At 39.6% G+C, this 17,997-nt stretch overlaps 1 protein-coding gene across 1 annotated transcript; it reads left to right on the plus strand.

Moving 5' to 3' along the window:
• The first annotated feature begins 5,100 nt into the window (after positions 1 to 5,100).
• Positions 5,101 to 16,496, plus strand: cln3 (CLN3 lysosomal/endosomal transmembrane protein, battenin). The gene is made up of 14 exons (XM_079565059.1): positions 5,101 to 5,190; positions 5,870 to 5,966; positions 6,043 to 6,126; positions 7,293 to 7,372; positions 8,237 to 8,322; positions 8,740 to 8,812; positions 9,407 to 9,550; positions 10,478 to 10,617; positions 11,698 to 11,750; positions 11,831 to 11,899; positions 13,432 to 13,487; positions 13,561 to 13,654; positions 14,850 to 14,990; positions 16,256 to 16,496. The coding sequence occupies exons 1-14, from the start codon at positions 5,114 to 5,116 to the stop codon at positions 16,370 to 16,372; spliced, it is 1,311 nt and encodes a 436-aa protein (XP_079421185.1). The 5' UTR covers positions 5,101 to 5,113; the 3' UTR covers positions 16,373 to 16,496.
• The last annotated feature ends 1,501 nt before the right edge of the window (positions 16,497 to 17,997 follow it).

Consider the following 17,997-nt stretch of genomic DNA (forward strand, 5'->3'; position numbering starts at 1 on the left):
CGCCATCACAAATACGTGAATGTGCCAAGGCAACACTTCAGGCATGTTTTTAATGAGGGAATGACAGAATAACATGATGTAAAGCTTGAAAAAGTCGATTTTGCATAATACCCCCCCTTTAAAAATTGAATAATTCCAAGTAATAATTCCAAGCCACTTACATGGCTCATAAAACATGATACATACAGATTTTACATTCTACGTTCTAAATGTCCTGCTACCACTCTAAATGAAGGCAACAAAAAGGTGACAAATGAATATGCTGTGATGCTTTTTGCAGGTATTTGGTAATGATGTCAAACACATCTTTATCATTATATTGCCTTTGTTGGTAAGAAAATGCAATATTGCTCTAAAACAGCTGAAATAACCCTGATGGCCCTCTGACCTCAAAACGTCCAGTAGTTTCACTTCCTGATCCGACGAGTGAGCAAACGTAAGCCCCTCCCACTCCTCCTCTTGCTCACCTTTGCTACGCAGCTTTATCAATAAAGAAATACAAAAGAACAGAAAAAAATATACATATAGGTGCTGGCGGCTGTACCGAAGCTGTGGCTGGTGTGCTTTTTTTACTCTGTGATGAAAGGATTAAGCTTAGCAAGAGAACGAGGTGTGAGGAAAGCATTTCCTGGATACGTAGGACCTCAGGGGGAGCTTTTCGGGAGCTGTTGAAGAGTAGACGGAACTGAAGGAGATTCATATATTACTCAAAGATGTGCCAGCGACTCGAAACACAGCTCCAGGCCTGGTTTTGATGAGTTGACACTGACGCCTGAACAATCTGTGGTGTTGTGTTAGCATCTGAATGAGCCTGGAAGAAACCGAAACTAGTCCAAACTACTCAAATTCACTCATCTCTGGTTCTGAAGTCATTGAACATTTTCCTGCAGAGTCTGTCCTGGTCTTAAAGGAATAGGCCACCGTTTTTACATACTAAGATATGTTCTTACCTCACTTTAGACGTGTTAATATATCCCCGTCTGGTCTTTGTCCGTGCGCTCTGCCAGGCAAACGGAGCACATACGCAGCCTCTCCCACATGTCACATAGCTCCGAAAAAGCTAACGATAGAAGCTACCAAGCTCTTCCACGTGTTCCCTATTTAAATAAAGTTACGTGAAGTGTTTTCATGCGAAGTATATTTACACAGAAATGTAACGTGTCGATTTTATAAGCAAATAAAAAGGGGGACTATATTGTGAGGCGTAATGATACGAGGAGTAAAACGTCCGCGCAGTAACTCCTAAAGACTTCCCCGCTCACTTCCGTCAATAACCTTTAGGAGTTACTGCGCGGACGTTTTACTCCTCGTATCATTACGCCTCACAATATAGTCCCCCTCTTTATTTGCTTATAAAATCGACATGTTACATTTCTGTGTAAATATACTTCGCATGAAAACACTTCACGTAACTTTGTTTAAATAGGGAACAGGTGGAAGAGCTTGGTAGCTTCTATCGTGAGCTTTTTCGGAGCTATGTGACATGTGGGAGAGGCTGCGTATGTGTGAGCGCACGGACAAAGACCAGACGGGGATATATTAACTCGACTAAAGTGAGGTAAGAACATATTTTAGTATGTAAAAACGGTGGCCTATTCCTTTAAGGATGTGGATGTTATGTTAAGGATGAATACTGTATATGTACAACAGCTGCTATGAAAACTCGACGCTTCCAAACATCTCCACTTGAATTTGAGATGAAATAGTACCACTTTTGGGGGATTTTGTTTTACTTTATTTTTTTTATTTGGGAGATTTGTTTCAACCAAAGCTGACATGGAAACTGTTAAGTCCCAAATGTGTACAGTTCTATTTATTTTTGTGGACTACCGCCGCGCTATTGGAAAACAGTGCCTTTAAGTAAAATACTGCCTTTTACATATGGACAAAAGCAATTCAGTGTTATCTTTTTTTTCTTTTCGGACAACACTATCATGAAAAATACTATTAAATCTCACTCTGCATTTATTCAGTTTCAACTCAGTGTTTTTGGAATGCTTTAAAAGTCAGTTTATGGAGGAAGAATCTTGACAGTTTAGCCAAAATGTTTTAGTTTGATGTATAATTATTACCTACGGTGGATAGTATTCGGCTACGCAATGTTTTGAAGTAGCTACTTTTATTATACTGCTTTTTTACCCCCTTAGAGATCATTTGGGGCCCTTCTGAGTAACTTTTTTTTCCCCCCCTGCAAGTGTTGATGCTTGTGACTTCAAATTAGGTAAAGGAACATGGATCGAAACACAAAAAATAGAATATGGCATAATACAAGCTGGAAAGAAATATAGCATAAATCACTTTAAAAGCCACCAAGAACCTTTGAGATCTGTGTTAAAGTAGTCCTGAGTACTCCTCAAGGTGTATTAAAACTATATACTATGTTGAATTTGTATCAGTTGTATCTTTTGTATCTAGTTCGCGATAATCAAACATATAAGAAACGGTTTACTTAACTGTCAAACAAGCTCTCTCAAAAGAGGTTATATTCTTAAAGGAAAGGAGATTGTAAAAAAGATGAGATGTAAACACTTAAAATACTTCCCGCCAAAGATGAAAGAAATTCAGTTTAAAATAATCAATAGCATTTATCCAACTAGCAATTTTTAAAAACAGAGATTCAAAATGGATGTAGGAAACTGTAGCTTTTGTGAAAGTGAACCAGAAGATTTAGATCATCTTTTTTGTTTGTGTGAAGTCGTCCAAAGGTTTTAGCCGGACCTTCAACAACGGATTGTCTCCAAAGGAATTCAGATTATCAATCCAACAATGATAGAAAATATGGTATTTTTCCACAATAATCCTAATGATTTTGGCATTAACAATGTCATTTGTTAAGCAAACATTATATTGTTAATTAAATGTCATTTTTTTAAAGACAAAACCTAACATTTCTCATTGAAGGAATGAGCTGAAACTATTTTATAATAGGTGGCGTTCACAATTTAGAATGTGATGATGTCATAATGTCAGGTGGAGGGCGGGGCCCTCCACCTGACCTGACTCTATGGGAGAAATGCAGTTTTTGGAAGAAATCTCCAAAACGAAAATTGACAAATGTTTTTCCTCTTCAGTTTTTGATCGTGATCGGATTCACAAACCTGTGATATTATTTTTTTGTCTGAAAGTCCTTTCTATTGGACAACATCATGGTCATGTTTTCGCATATTGTCACCACTTTTTGACATTTTTTAGCGATAATAATTGTACATTAGTTCATATGAGCCGACAGAGGAGACGATGAACTTTGTGACAGTTTTTGTTTCATGTGGATTCCTCCAGTCACGACTGAGATATGAGCCGAAAAACAAAGACATAAAAATATGCATTTTGTCAGTTACCACCGTTACCATAGCTACCGTCAGTTGACCTCCACCTCAATGTTAAACTATCGGCTCTTTAGAATGTTGTGATGTCACGTGAACGCTACCTATTCTTTATTATTGATCAACAGCCAAAATGCAGAAAAACGTGCTTCTTTTATAGACAATTTTATAGAATAAATTGCCCCTTCACATTTAAAAAAAAAAAAATTCAATATGTAAAAGCCTTTTATACAATTTATAACATGTCCCATGTTCTTTTTATTTATGTTTTCTAAGATGGGCACTGCACTTAGTAAGATCTCTACACTGCACCTATTTTGTTTGTATTTTCTTCTTTAAGTAAATAAAAAAATATATATATTGGAGTGCAGGCAAAACAAAAGCGCGTGCCGCCACCTACTGTATAGTGTCCAACAACAACAACAACAACAACAACAACAACAACAACAACATCGTGTCAAAATAAAGACATTTAAGGAGAATAAAAAATCCAAATGAACAAAAAAAAAAAGATAAAAAACAAAAAAAAGGCCGCAATAATGGCCGGTTAGCTTGACACAATGTCATGTATTATTTGTTGACAAAACAAAACGATTTAACTGTTTCAACAAGTATGGCGTTAATAAAAGCGGAACTGTGTCGTGTCTTGTTTCGGTGGGGTTGTCTTTCCGTGGCGCACAGCCGCGGATCACGTGACCAGAAGTTTCCATACAACCAAAACAAACAGACCCAGGGCTGTGCGGTGATCTGGTGGTGATGGACTGACAGCAGCGGAGCGCTCTTTCTCTGCACATTAAGCGCTAACAGAGACATGTTTGCGTAAGTTTGGACGTGTTTACGGCGGGTTTTGACGTATGCTAGCCGCCCTGTTAGCTCAGCACCGCGCGCACTTCTCCAGAGCTGGACATGGAGCAGAGCAGCGTCAACGCAGATCCTGTCCACACCTGTAAGCATTTCCCCCCTTCCTTTATCTCTGTCTGTCTTTCTTTGCACACATTTGTTTGTTTGTTATATAACTGTTTCTTTTATCAGAACATTTGATAAAAAAAAAAAAAAAATCCAAAGTCCATTTTTATTTTTGCGTAACAAAACTCATGACGCGTTTAGAGGAAAACATATTTAATCAAGAGCAACATTACTTCAAAAATATTTTTACTCAAGCAGAGGTAAAAAGTAGTTGTAAACACAGAGGAAGTGTAGCCATACGTTTCACTCAAATAAGGACACAAAATCATATTACTCAAGTTAAAAAAAAATGTACTGTGAGATACTGTGAGAAAAAACACTCCGAGAAGTACAGGTACTTCATAATGTATCTTGCGTACGTGCACTTAAGACGATGGAGCATTTCAGTATCATCACAGACAATGACTTGGCTTCCCTCTTTGTCTAAATTTACCTACATTGTTTTTCCAGATGATGCTCAGCTCAACATGTTCAGAACTTAAAAGAGAATGTCTATCTATCTATAAGTCTATATCTATATATCTATATCTATATCTATATCTATATCTATAAAACAAGGCTCATCAAGCGTGTTTTCATCTACATGTGTTTATTTCCGCTGCAGTTTGCCATTCATGTTGAAGATGTGTGCCTTTAATTCAATTTAATCAAAGTCACAGGACTAGTTTTCTGTTTTTTTTTTATTGTGATAGATTCTGTCCACAGTGCGATTCAGAGGAAATATGAACAGCTACTTTTAAGAACATCATTTATCAGGTTTACATGACACCGTTATTACAACTTAGCCTGTGCAAATCAGATGTCTGAAAGTATGAAATGTCTGAATGTGTTATTCATTTCCATTTTGCAAACCTCTTTTCTTAGCGTCCTGCACAAAATGGAGGAACTGGGGAGGATTTTGGTAAGTGTCAGCTGTTAAAGCAAATGTTTGTCTAACCACACCTCATTACAAGACACTCCTGTTTACTTTTGTTTTGCTGCTGTTTGAACATGTAAATTAAACATGTTGATTAAACATGTAAATTAGCGCAGCTTGTTTTGATGTTATTGCTGCTAAATAGTTAAAGAGGGGGTATTATGCTTTTTTCAATGATGACAAAACCTTCTGTTGGTCTGTAAATGCAGTAAATTAGAATAACTGCCTTGTATAAAATGTCTCTCTCAAAATGGCTGTAGTGAATGTCTTGAAACAGGCCTCTGTCTCTTTAAGAACCTCTGAGCCTTTAGACACGCCCCCTCCACACGCTGTCTGTGGCATCAGTGGGGAGGGGGTTCTGCTGAGGAGCAGTGGTCGGTTACTCGGCTGGTGACGAAAGCTCGGAGGCGTCTCCAGGAGGTGGGGGCGTTCCTAGGAGGACTCAGGCAAACCTACCCCTAAAATGGCCGCCATCAGAGTTTTTACAGATTACTCACAAATACGCGAATGTGCCAAGGCAACACTTCAGGCATGTTTTTAATGAGGGAATGACATAATAACATGATGTAAAGCTTGAAAAAGTCTATTTTGCATAATACCCCCCCTTTAAGCTAAGTTCTGCTTGAAAAGAATAAAGTTTAAAATTGCGGTCTCTCTTTTTCAGGTTGCTGGGAATGTGCAACAACTTTGCGTACGTGGTCATGCTCAGCGCCGCACACGACATCCTCAAGAAGCAGGAGACGCAGAACTCCACGGCACAAGTAGGAAGCATCCAGTCATAACGCGCTATACTCGTATGTGATAAACAATACAAAAACAACTACTTTGTCTTTGCAGGCATCTGTGACTTTAGACAACGGCCTACAGGCGGGGAACAGCAGTAACACCAGCCGTTATGACTGCAACCCCACGTCCACCGCGGTACAGAAGACACCACATTTACACATGCTGACTTTAAAGTGATAGTCTGGAAGTCTAAGCATTTTACAAATTTGATCAAATGGGCAAAATCGACCACCTGGTCTTGCATTTTTATATAAAGTTAGTAATAATATCTATATATTTGTTGAGTCTCTCCTTCCCCGGATCGCAGCAACTCATCAGAGTCCAGTATCCTCCCACGTCAACCAATGAGACGAGTGTTTCCTGTGAACCGGCCTGTCAGGTCCAATCAGGTCCAATCAGGTCCAATCAGGTCCAATCAGGTCCAATCAGGTCCAATCAGGAGGGGGGGGGAGGAGCTTGTTCTTCCTCTCCTCATTTTGCAAACTAAGAAGAGCTTTTTGGTTAAAGGGGGAGGAATTTGATTGTTTCCTTTCAAATTTCACTCTCTCACTTAAAGACTATCACTTTAACGTAATGCTGGAGAGGATTACTTGAGCTCCAGTCGTTTGTTTGAAGTAGGAGACAGACTGACTCTTTTAGGCAGGATAAACAGTCCCTGCTGCATGAAGAATGTGTCAAATGTAGAGGACACATTTCCTCACAGGAACTATGAAGTATAACTTAACCGTAGTTAAATCATAGTCATTTCAGATATTCAGGAGGTACTATATGAAAGGAAAAAAAAACACTCACATTTTCTGCTTGTGTAGGTTTAAAGTACAAGGCTTGCAGGTTTCATTAACAATAAGTGGTGCAGTCATTGCAACTTGCTAACTGCAACTATAAAAATTGCAATTAGGATTGAACTGTGATTTGTCTTAATCACCAACTCACATTTACTGTGAAAGGACAGTTTAAGGCCCTGTTCCTGGGCAGGGTCCCTTATTTTTCATTTGAACAAGTACATTGTGTTTCATTGAGTTTCATGTTTATTGCAACTCGTGTGTTATTCAACATCTGTTAATACGGACTTTTAAAACAAGAGAATACTGAGATTTTCCTTTTTTTAGTTAGTTTCAGCGCCATCGAGTGGTCCTCAATGATATTGTTAATAAATTGTCGCAATATTTTCCTGCCTCGACATGTCGAACTTCAAATGTTGTAATCACGACAGGCCGAGTGTGAGCAGTAACCACTGTGCTGTTGTCCTCCATGTTTGTGAAGTGATGTTTGAGATAATCGCTGCAGTGTGCTCTCTGCAGGCTGTGCTGTTGGCCGACATCCTGCCCACGCTACTCATCAAGATGTCTGCTCCTTTTGTCGTCCACAAAGTCCCCTACGGGTAAGACTAAGGTTATTATGAGTTTGAGCAGAATGAGTATAATTTAAAGAGGGGGTATAATGCTTTTTTCAATCACATAGCACCAGTCTATATCGCACTACAATGATGACAAACCTTCTGTTGGTCTGTAAATGCAGTAAATTAGAATAACTGCCTTGTATGAAATGTCTCTCTCAAAATGGCTGTAGTGAATGTCTTGAAATAGGCCTCTGTCTCTTTAAGAACCTCTGAGCCTTTCTGACACGCCCCCTCCACACGACAAAAAATGACAAAAAATGTACAAAAAAAAGAAAAAAATGACAAAAAAATGACAAAAAAATTACAAAAATGTGACAAAAAATGACAAAAAAAATGACAAAAAAAGACAAACAAAATTACAAAAAAAGACCAAAAAATTGACAAAAAATACAAAAAAAAGTGACTAAAAAATGACAAAATGTGACAAAAAAAAGATTAAAAAAATAAGACAGTGAGCTGAAAAAAAAAGAGTTGAATGTTTTGAAATAGGCCTCTGTCTCTTTAAGAACCTCTGAGCCTTTAGACACGCCCCCTCCACACGCTGTCTGTGGCATCAGTGGGGAGGGGGTTCTGCTGAGGAGCAGTGGTTGGTTACTCGGCTGGTGACGAAAGCTCGGAGGCGTCTCCAGGAGGTGGGGGCGTTCCTAGGAGGACTCAGGCAAACCTATCCCTAAAATGGCCGCCATCAGAGTTTTTACAGATTACTCAGAAATACGTGAATGTGCCAAGGCAACACTTCAGCATGTTTTTAATGAGGGAATGACATAATAACATGATGTAAAGCTTGAAAAAGTGTTTGTTTTGAGTTTGTGAGCTGAATAAAGTTAATCCTGTGTGTTGTCGCAGATTCCGAGTGCTCCTCTGTGCTCTGACAGCGGCGGCCAGTTTCCTGGTGGTGTCCTTCTCCTTTACTCTGTGGATGAGCATCCTGGGTAAATAAATGTACTTTGTAGTAATTATAAAAACGGTTTAAAGGTGCATTATGCAACTTTTTATAGGGGAAAAAAGTTGATATTTGTGTGTATTTGACTTTGTAATGACCCAGTGGCTGTATGAGTGGTCAGAATGGCGCCCTTACTTTATATCACAGTGGTCTCTTGGACACTCCAGGATCAATTGTTTGGGTGGTTTTCACTGCTGACGGAACCTCACCAGAAAACGTACGCCATGCTGACCACTCATAGAGCCACTGGGTCACTACAAAATCAAATACACACAAATACCAACTTTTTTTTTTCACATAAAAAGTTCCATAGTGCACCTTTAAGATGTAATATGAATCCATGGTGAGAAATGAATAATGTTCAGACTGTTGTTCTGACATTTGTACGGTTGTGCTTGTGTTGCAGGGGTGATACTGGCCAGTGTCAGTGCAGGTCTGGGAGAGCTGTCCTTCCTCGCCCTGACCGTCTACTACAACAGGTCCTAAACCTTAACCTTATGCACCTCATACCAGTGTTAACTTTGACAACATATTTAAATTTAGTTTTAGTCTTTTGACGAAAATGTAATTCACTTTTAGTCTAGTTTTAGTCGACTAAAATTGCAAGTAAATTTAGTCGACTAAATTTAAGACGAACATAGTCAACTTTGCATTGATAATCTTCATTATAATCATATTTAATGTTGTTCCTCTGCTTCATGGAGCTGCTCCACATGAACAAAGCTCAGAGCTGATCCTTTGGCAGAGAATTTACATGATCTGAGGCTCTTTCAGACGCTCAATAGAAGTTTGGAAGATTTTAGTCTCTCCTTTCATTTTTATTTAGTCTTATTTTAGTCGACTCAAATATCTGGACATTTTAGTCACAGTTTTAGTCTCATGAAAAACTTTTAATTTAGTTTTAGTCCAATTTTAGTCGTCAAAAATATCACTTTGACTAAAATTAAGACTAAATGTTTTAGTGGACGAGATTAACACTGACTATTTTGTGGTCCATGCCCTTAACCATGATTACAGCGTGTCATTCAGAAGCGCTTATTGGCCTCCCTCGTGTGGTTGTGTGGTGTGCGCAGGGATGTGGTGGGCGGCTGGGGCTCGGGCACCGGGGGGGCCGGAGTGTCGGGGGCCCTGCTGTACTCGGGCCTCACTCAGCTGGGCCTGACGCCTCGGACCACGCTGCTCGTCATGCTCACCGTGCCCTGCGCCATGATACTCAGGTAAACCACATAAAAACTGCAGTAACAATCATTTTAACACGGGACAATTTAAACAGAAATCATAAGCTTTTTTTTATCACATTGTATCTAAATAAGACTTAAACAATTAGGTTCATCAGGACTAAAACTAAACCTTTGCCAATTTTTCTGAACTTTATCTTGGAAAATAGATACCCACGTAAGCTACTATTTGACAATTAACAAATCCAAAGCCCGATATAGATAGCATAGCATAGCATAGCATAGCATAAAGCATAATCTCGACTTCAAACCTATATAGTTGAGATCTCACAAGTTAGTGCGGAGTCTTGTTGGATCTTCAATGCTCTGTCTAATAAAGATAACTCACTAACTTTCAAACGTATTAACTTACTAAGAGAGCTCTTGTAAGAAACAGCCTTGTGTTAATTCCCTGATAATTCCGATTAATTCCGTATATTCTGTTAAATTAAACTGAAATGTATGCCTGGTCTTTTGCATCCCCAAATCTCAGTCAGATATTCTGCATATAATAATTGTTTTTATTATATTGCACTTATGGAAAGCACTTTGGTTCAGCGGGTGCTGTTGTAAAGCGCTATACAAATAAAGGTTGATTGATTGATTGATTGATAGATATTGGGATAAAAAATGTAAAAACATAAATAGCACGATGATTTTGTTTTTTGTTGTTGTTTTTGTTTTAATGTACCCATTTTTCCTAAATCCATAACTGCCATACTGTACATATGGGCCCTGAAGTCCCAGTTCTATCCTTCATTACTCTGGACACATCAGTGAAATATGGCAACACGTTTCATCGTTTGCTAAATTTGTCTTCTGTAATACCTGCTGCACATACTGTAGACTGGTTTTCATTTCGGATCGTAGTATTAATCACAAAGACATCCAACCATTTTTTTTTGTTTTGTTCCATGTTTGGTGTAGTTACTTCTTTCTGCTGGTGGCCCCCTCCTCTCTGCCCCAGTGGACGACTGCAGTCCCCCAGTCCACAGGGCTGTGCCCGGAGGAGACCGAGAGCCTCATAGACTCTGCAGAGGACGACGACCGGGACGAATCAACACTGAGTATGTCCTCAACTCACAGACACTGAAGGCACTTAAATACGTCCAAAACATAAATGTCATTAAAGAAAGAGTTTGACTCCCAGAGGCATTAAATAAATATACATTTCTTTGGAAATACTGATGCTGCTCGACTTATCAACCTGTAGGCTCTTTGCAAGGAACGTTTTTGGCTAACTTCCTGTTAGCCAGTGTAGGGCCACAACTACTTCCTGTCCACATTTATTCACGCAAAAGAGAAATAAAATAAGGTTGAAAAATAAAATAAACAAACAAACAAAACATCAAGTGTTAAAAATGTGGGGGGTAGGGCTAAAACAACTAATCGATTAATCGACGACTAATCGATTATTGAAATAGTCGACAACTATTTTAGTAATCGATTAATCGTTTTCTGGTTCACACAGACTCAAATAGAGCAAAAATTACATGAAAATGTAGTATTTTTGATGAAAACCTACTTTGTTTTTATAGCAAGTGTATGTAGTACACTTTGTACATTGTAAATTTCATGAATATCTGTGTCTAATCCAATCAGAAGCAGAATTAGCACCAAGAGCCTCCAACAAACATTCACTTTATGTTTACTCCATCAACACATCCTCAAGCGGATCCACTTTAGCTTTATGTGATAAAAAAATGGAAAAAATAAAATGTTCCTACTCCATTCATAGCCAAGCGACTAATCGATTAATCATAAAAATAGTCGATGGATTAATCGATTACAAAATAATCATTAGTTGCAGCCCTAGTGGGGGGCATTATTTTAACATTCAGTAGCATCAAATTAGCGTTAGCCTTTAGCTTCATGACTAAAACACCTACATTTATGAATACAGAAGACTCCTCCACTGAAGTATTTACATCCTGCGTAAAGTTTGAACATTCATAATTATCCAACAGCTGCATGTTCACTTTAGATATTTATTTATTCATTTCAGCGAGACTGCTAACTCCCCATATGAATTGGACAGGAAGTAGTTGTCACGCTAGGAAGTTAGCATCATATTGCTATGTTTTGTCCGCACACAGGGAGAGAGTTTGTTCTGGTCTCTTCTTATCGTATGTTTGTAATTGTAACAGGCCGCAGAGTGACCGGACCCCTGAGTTTCACTGAGAAGCTCCATGTGATGAAGGTAAGCACCGTCGGTCTGCATGAGAGTCTCATATCTGTTTGTGGAGTCTGACCTCAGCCCGACTTTGTGCCCACGAACAGGGCCTCTGGAAGTTCGTTCTTCCTCTGGGGCTGGTGTACTTCGCCGAGTACTTCATCAACCAGGGATTGGTGAGCTCGCTACTGGTGTTGGGGGGTAATAAAGCTCAGAAAGGAGGAAGTGAAAGTAAAATGATACATAAGTGGGGCATAAGCATTCATACAGCATTTTTCTGAATGCATTAAATTGCCTTTATACCATGGTCTAGGTGAATACTCGATTCTGATTGGCTGGTGGGCGCTAACAAGCGTGCATTATTTTGGTATAACCGCACACGTAGTCCGGTAGTTAAATCACTGGGATATCGCTCCGCTGTGGGCATCGCCATAGCAACGCATGACACAGCTGAATCAGATAAACACGTAATTAGTGACTGACAGGAACGTATGAGATGGATTTTGTTTAATTTCAACGTTTTTGGCCAAAACAAAATGTTTGATAAATGGGAAGTAGAGGAGAGTGAGCAGCTAGGTTAGCTACTGTTAATAACATATGAGCTTTACATTTCTATTGGAAACGGTTAAGGCTATTCATCATTTTCAGGCGTACATAAAATGATCCTGCATTTAAACATATTTGTCTGGATTAGTAAAGTCAATCATAAAAGTTTCAGTTGGGGGGGCCCAGGTGTGAGCGACTCCACCGCAGCTGTTTCCATAAACAGTTGAGCTGGTTGAGCTAGCTAGCTTTAGCTTCAGGTTAAACAGCGTAAAAGTGAAATAACTCACTGCCCACGAGTGCCGCACATCGGTGTTTACTTCCAGGGAAAAGTGTTTCCGGGTTAGTCCTGTTGTGTTGTGATTCTGTGCTGATGTTGTGTCGTTGAGCCTGACTGAGATCCTCGTAATAGCTGCGGAGAATGACTCGCTCTGAGACCAGCCTTCAGTGACCGGCTAATAACCCACACAAAATAGTCCCGTAGTCTGGCAGATTTAGTGACTTTAGTCAATGAAACACATATTTATTATAAATGTTACGTTTGTGGGACCCTGGTATAAGTGGATTAAACAACTCGGAGCCGTGCATTAGACGGTTATAATGCACTTCGCGGAGTAACTCCACTCCACTGCGCGTCGTGGTGTTCTTGACTCCGCGTCGTGCATTATAACCGTCTAATGCACGGCTCCTCGTTGTTTAATCCTTACTTATGACACTCATCTGCAGAATGTTCACATCTTGTCCTAATCTACTCTCAGTATAATTACAGCACCTTCAAGCTGTGAGGCACGAGCACTAGCCGCCGCGCCACTGTGTGTGTGTGAGAACTTTCAGTGAAAAATCAAATCTTTGTTTATGGTTGTAAACATGACAAAATGTGCAAAAGTTCAAGGTGTACGAGTACTTTCGAGAGGCACTGTATAAATGTTTATTATTGGTAAGGCATGAGTCTCTAACGCTTTACTTTCATAATAAGGTAGCACAGTAACGTAACAAGCTACTTTCCAGACGATAAACGAGCTAACTTAACGGGTTCCTTTAAAAGTAATGTTACCCAACACTGCGTGCTAAAAAAGTGTTAATATTTAAAGTCAAAAAATATGTTGAAACCAAACATACAAATGCACAATTAACCTTCTACAAATAACATTGTCTGACTTCTCAGATGGAGCTCCTGTATTTCCCAAACTCGTCCCTCTCTCACGCTGAACAATATCGCTGGTCAGTATCCACAAATGCCGACGGTTGAATATAAAAGTGATATCAGAGTGTCTGATGATGGGTGTGTGTGCAGGTACCAGACCCTGTACCAGGTGGGAGTGTTCGCCTCTCGCTCCTCTCTCTGCTGCTTCAAAATCAGGAAGCTTTGGGTGTTGGCTCTGCTGCAGGTGAGCACATAAAGAACATGTCTGTCCAAATTTATATAGATTGACTATTTCGAAATGAACACTTTTTTTGGCGGTGTAGTATATTCAGAAACCTACCCGTAGAAGCATATACTGTACTTTCATTTGCTCCAGCTTCAAACACTTCCAACACTTTCTGACATTTCAACACTCAAACTGCCCTCACTGTGAAGAATCTGCCCCTTTGTGTCATCTAGCAGCCCTGTTCTTTTTACAGGGTTTCCGTGCGGCATTCAAGGGGCACTATGTCACATGTCACCCAATAAACATGTTTGCTCTCAGCACACTTACAAAAAATTGTATCGACAACAGTAGAATCCAAAATTGCCCTTAAAGGGACTATGCGGACTTTAAAATTGTTAAAATGAAGTATTTTCCTCCCCCTACGTGTTTCAGCCATGCCCAGCAATGTGTAGAATAAGCTCAGACCTGTTCGTCACATCTGCTATCTCCACTCAATCCACTCAAAAAAGTGTTACTTCGGGTCTGAATTGCTGTCATGCACAAGCTTAAATATAGAAGCTGCAGTAGTGAGTATAAAATGGCCAACTTGCATCTAGCCCCTTTAAAGCCGTACGTAACGCGTTTACCTTAATAAACCCTTTCCGTAGTCCCTGTGGGGGTGATACAAGTGTTTATGGGATGGTTGGAGGGTCTTTCATCTCCCTCTGGTGTCTCTGGACAGAAAACCATGTTTGCAACTTGGCTGCCACCGGTGCGGAGAAAGCAATACACACTAATGTAATCACGATGAAGAAGCTAACATGCTAACGGGCAATGCTAACTGCGGGCTAGCGTCACTTTAAACAGTATTTACAGCAAAGTTTGAGTGAAATTGTATAATTGGATGCACAGTAACCCTCTCTCCCTTCACCTTTCCTGTCAGCGGAGTATTTACTCTCCAAGACAATTAATAAGTTAAAAAATCGTAACTTGCTACGACACCTGCAGTTGCGCTTATGGCCTCTAGGGGGAAGAGTTACTTAGTACTTCTTTAATCAACTATTCTTACACCATACGAAAAAACTTTTGAATTGAATTGAATGTAGGACATGTTCAACACAAAAAAAATCACAGTTAATACATTTTGTGAAAATAAAATAAAAAACAAACAAACAATCAAATAGAATGAAATACGACTTTGTAAGTCTGTGTGTTCTCTAATGGCTCTCGGCAGATACTCAACGCTGTCTTCCTGATGTTTGCGATGTGGTACCAGTTCCTGCCCTCTGCTTGGATGGTCTTTGTCATTATCCTGTATGAAGGTCTGCTGGGAGGATTCGCTTACGTCAACACCTTCTTCTTCATCAGCAAAGAGGTGAGCACATCCGTCACTGCGGCTTCATGGCGAAGGGAAAGTCGAACCTTTCACCTATTCAGACCAGAACAGGATCGCTCAAACCCTTGTAACCCTGACACATTGCCCCTCAGGGGCAAGATACCTCTGATACCACTACTTTAACGATACCTGCAATTCTAAGCTAATTAAAATAACCTGGGTATACAAAAGTATTGTTCAGGATAAACGAAAACAGCGTAACAGAAAGCTGGCCGCACAATTGAGCACAATTTCCACTCCCCAACGATAAAAAGAAAAAAAGGACATTGCCTCCTGAGCTGCAGGGAAAGTCTAGATCCACATCATGACACGGTTCTCTCAGCTAAACTTTTCTAAAAACGTGCTGCAACAAAAAAAAAAGCACGGCGACATGGTAGTACAGCGGTTAGCGCTCGTGCTTCACAGGAGATCCCAGGTTTGATTCCCACCTGGACGGGGCCTTTCTGTGTGGAGTTTGCATGTTCTCCCCATGTCTGCATAGGTTTTCTCCAGGTGCTCCGGTTTCCCCTACCACTAAAAACATGTGTAATAGGTGAATCCTCCAGCCAGTTGTTTCTTACCACCAGCCTGGCTCCACATCATGGAGATGGGCCCCCGGGCGCAGCCATGCCAATGCCCACTGCTCCCTACGGGTCATCCAGTGGCGTCGAGGGATGGGTTAAATGCAGAGGACAAATTTCATTGTACAGTTCACGTTTAATAACAAATAAAGCAGCAAACAAACAATGTGGGTCTGAAAGCACCTTTGGCTAAACGGGGCTAACTGGGCTAGCTCTTTGCTAAAAACAACATAGCAGCCAAAGGTGAACCGGAAACAGTGCACATAGGGCATCAACTCCCTTCCCCCTGCTGCCGCCAAAGGACATTCGGATCGGTGGCTGTCATGTGACTGGGACAAGGCTGGTTTGACAGGTTTTTGGGAAAACCGGATAGTCAAATCTTTAGCCTTGTCGGATTAGACTTCACATGTAAATGCAGTGATTTTGTCCCTGGGCAAGACACACAGCCCTTTGTAGTTGCAGTGTGAAGGTTACAAAAGGGAGGGAAACAGAATAAAAGCATGACTCACAAGGATGGAATAGATAGATAGCCGATCTGTAAGACATAACAAGACAAAGCAAGAGACTCTGAAGAATCTTTTTTTTCCTCCATTGGTCACCAAAATGGAGCATCTGGACGGAGACCTAATGTATTTAAAGTGTTCGTCTAACAGAAGTGGTTCTCTCTCCTCTGTTGTGATGTAGACTGAGGAGCGGCACCGGGAGTTCGCCATGGCACTGGCCTCTGTAGGAGACACCATAGGCATCTGTCTGTCCACTGCTCTGTCCTTCCCAGTGCACAAGTACTTCTGCTCACTATGACCTGGGCACTCAGCCAAGGAGATCGACTGGACACAATATAAAGTGAAGAGTGCCTTGAAGAAAACGCAACTGACTGTAGAGTAGAACATAGTACAACAGAGTTGTTGTTCCAATGAACACTCATGATTTTACTGACTTTGACTTTTTACCACATTTTAACATTATTTTTTATTATTGTTTTGCTGCACATTATTCCTGTCAAATTGGATTATGTTGTACAAACGGACTTGTACACATAAAATCCTTTTTGTTTCGTGTTTCATTGAGTTGGGATCCCAATGGTTGTTAATGATGTGATGATATTATTCAGTCTTTCTTGACAAGAGCCTTGGTATTTGTTTGTAAAACTCGCCCTTAAGCTGTGGCAATTTAAATGAAAAGTCTGCCTTTTAGTGATTTAGGTCTGAGATATTATGAGTTAACAGAGTTGTGTTTCTTTTAATAAGAACTATTAGCATTATTACGCTCTTAGAAAATTGTGAAATAATTTTTTGGCAAATTGCCCCCCAGGGTAATGTTGGACGTCATTGAAAATGTTATGTCAATTTTCATCAAAACCCAGTTAAAACAATGAGTTTTTACAACAAATACAAACAAATGAGATTATAAAATCCAACATTCTTTTCCATTTAATCAACAGGGTCATGTTGACACAATATTTTCATTTCTTATGTAAGTTAATACATAAAAATCTGTATTATTGCTGTACTATGTCAATGAGTTTCATATCAGATTATCATTAAACATGGTTTGTATTTTTAAGCTTTTATAATTATTGTAGATAAACTACATCCAAAGAGGCTAATGATAATCAAACTCTAATCAAAACTCCAATGAAAGCCATTTCCATTTGATGATGTTTTTTACGTCTCATCATAAGCACTTGAGGTTTTCTGATGTTGACCAGGTTTATTCACGCACACTGTAGTGACACTCAAGAGTTTCAAGTCATATTTGAAATTAATGAGTTGAAAGACTAACATACTGTGTGTTATTTATTTGCTCCTTAAATTTAAATGTATTATTAATGTCTGCTGCTTCTCACATTCTATATGTTCAACTCACAGTTGACTTTACTTTAACCTTGTTTTTATAATAAATTCTACTTAAATCATGATTTTCTTTTTCTTTTATTTCAAATATTTCCCATGGTTCTGCACAAGATCTGGCTTGTGATACTGTCTGGTATCTTGTCAACATTTTGGTAGCTACATATAGCCTGAGAATAAATACCAAATAAATGAGTTCTGTATTATTAGATAACAACACTAATGCTGGAAGTTACTTAGAGGTCTTCAACGACCAAGGCCCCATAGTACTGAGGGAAAGATATCTCAGAAAGTGTGTTTATCTTTAGCAGGACAGTTTTATTAATTTAAGATTTGTAATCTTGCAGTGTAAGGTATGCAAATTAATAAATACATGGGATGATATTACATCCGTATCATTCTACCACTCATGAGCTTTAAAATGGTAATGGAATGTTGTCATAATAACTCTGCAGAATGTTGTGATGTCATGAAAGTAACCCCGCACGCGCTGGCTACATATAACCGACTGTCCAGGACTCTTTACTTCTTGTGCAAAAGCAGAGCCGTAGCTGCAGCAGAACGCGCGTGGGCCGC

This window comes from Gobius niger (assembly GCF_951799975.1).
Source record: "Gobius niger genome assembly, chromosome: 10".
Classification (NCBI taxonomy): domain Eukaryota; kingdom Metazoa; phylum Chordata; class Actinopteri; order Gobiiformes; family Gobiidae; genus Gobius; species Gobius niger.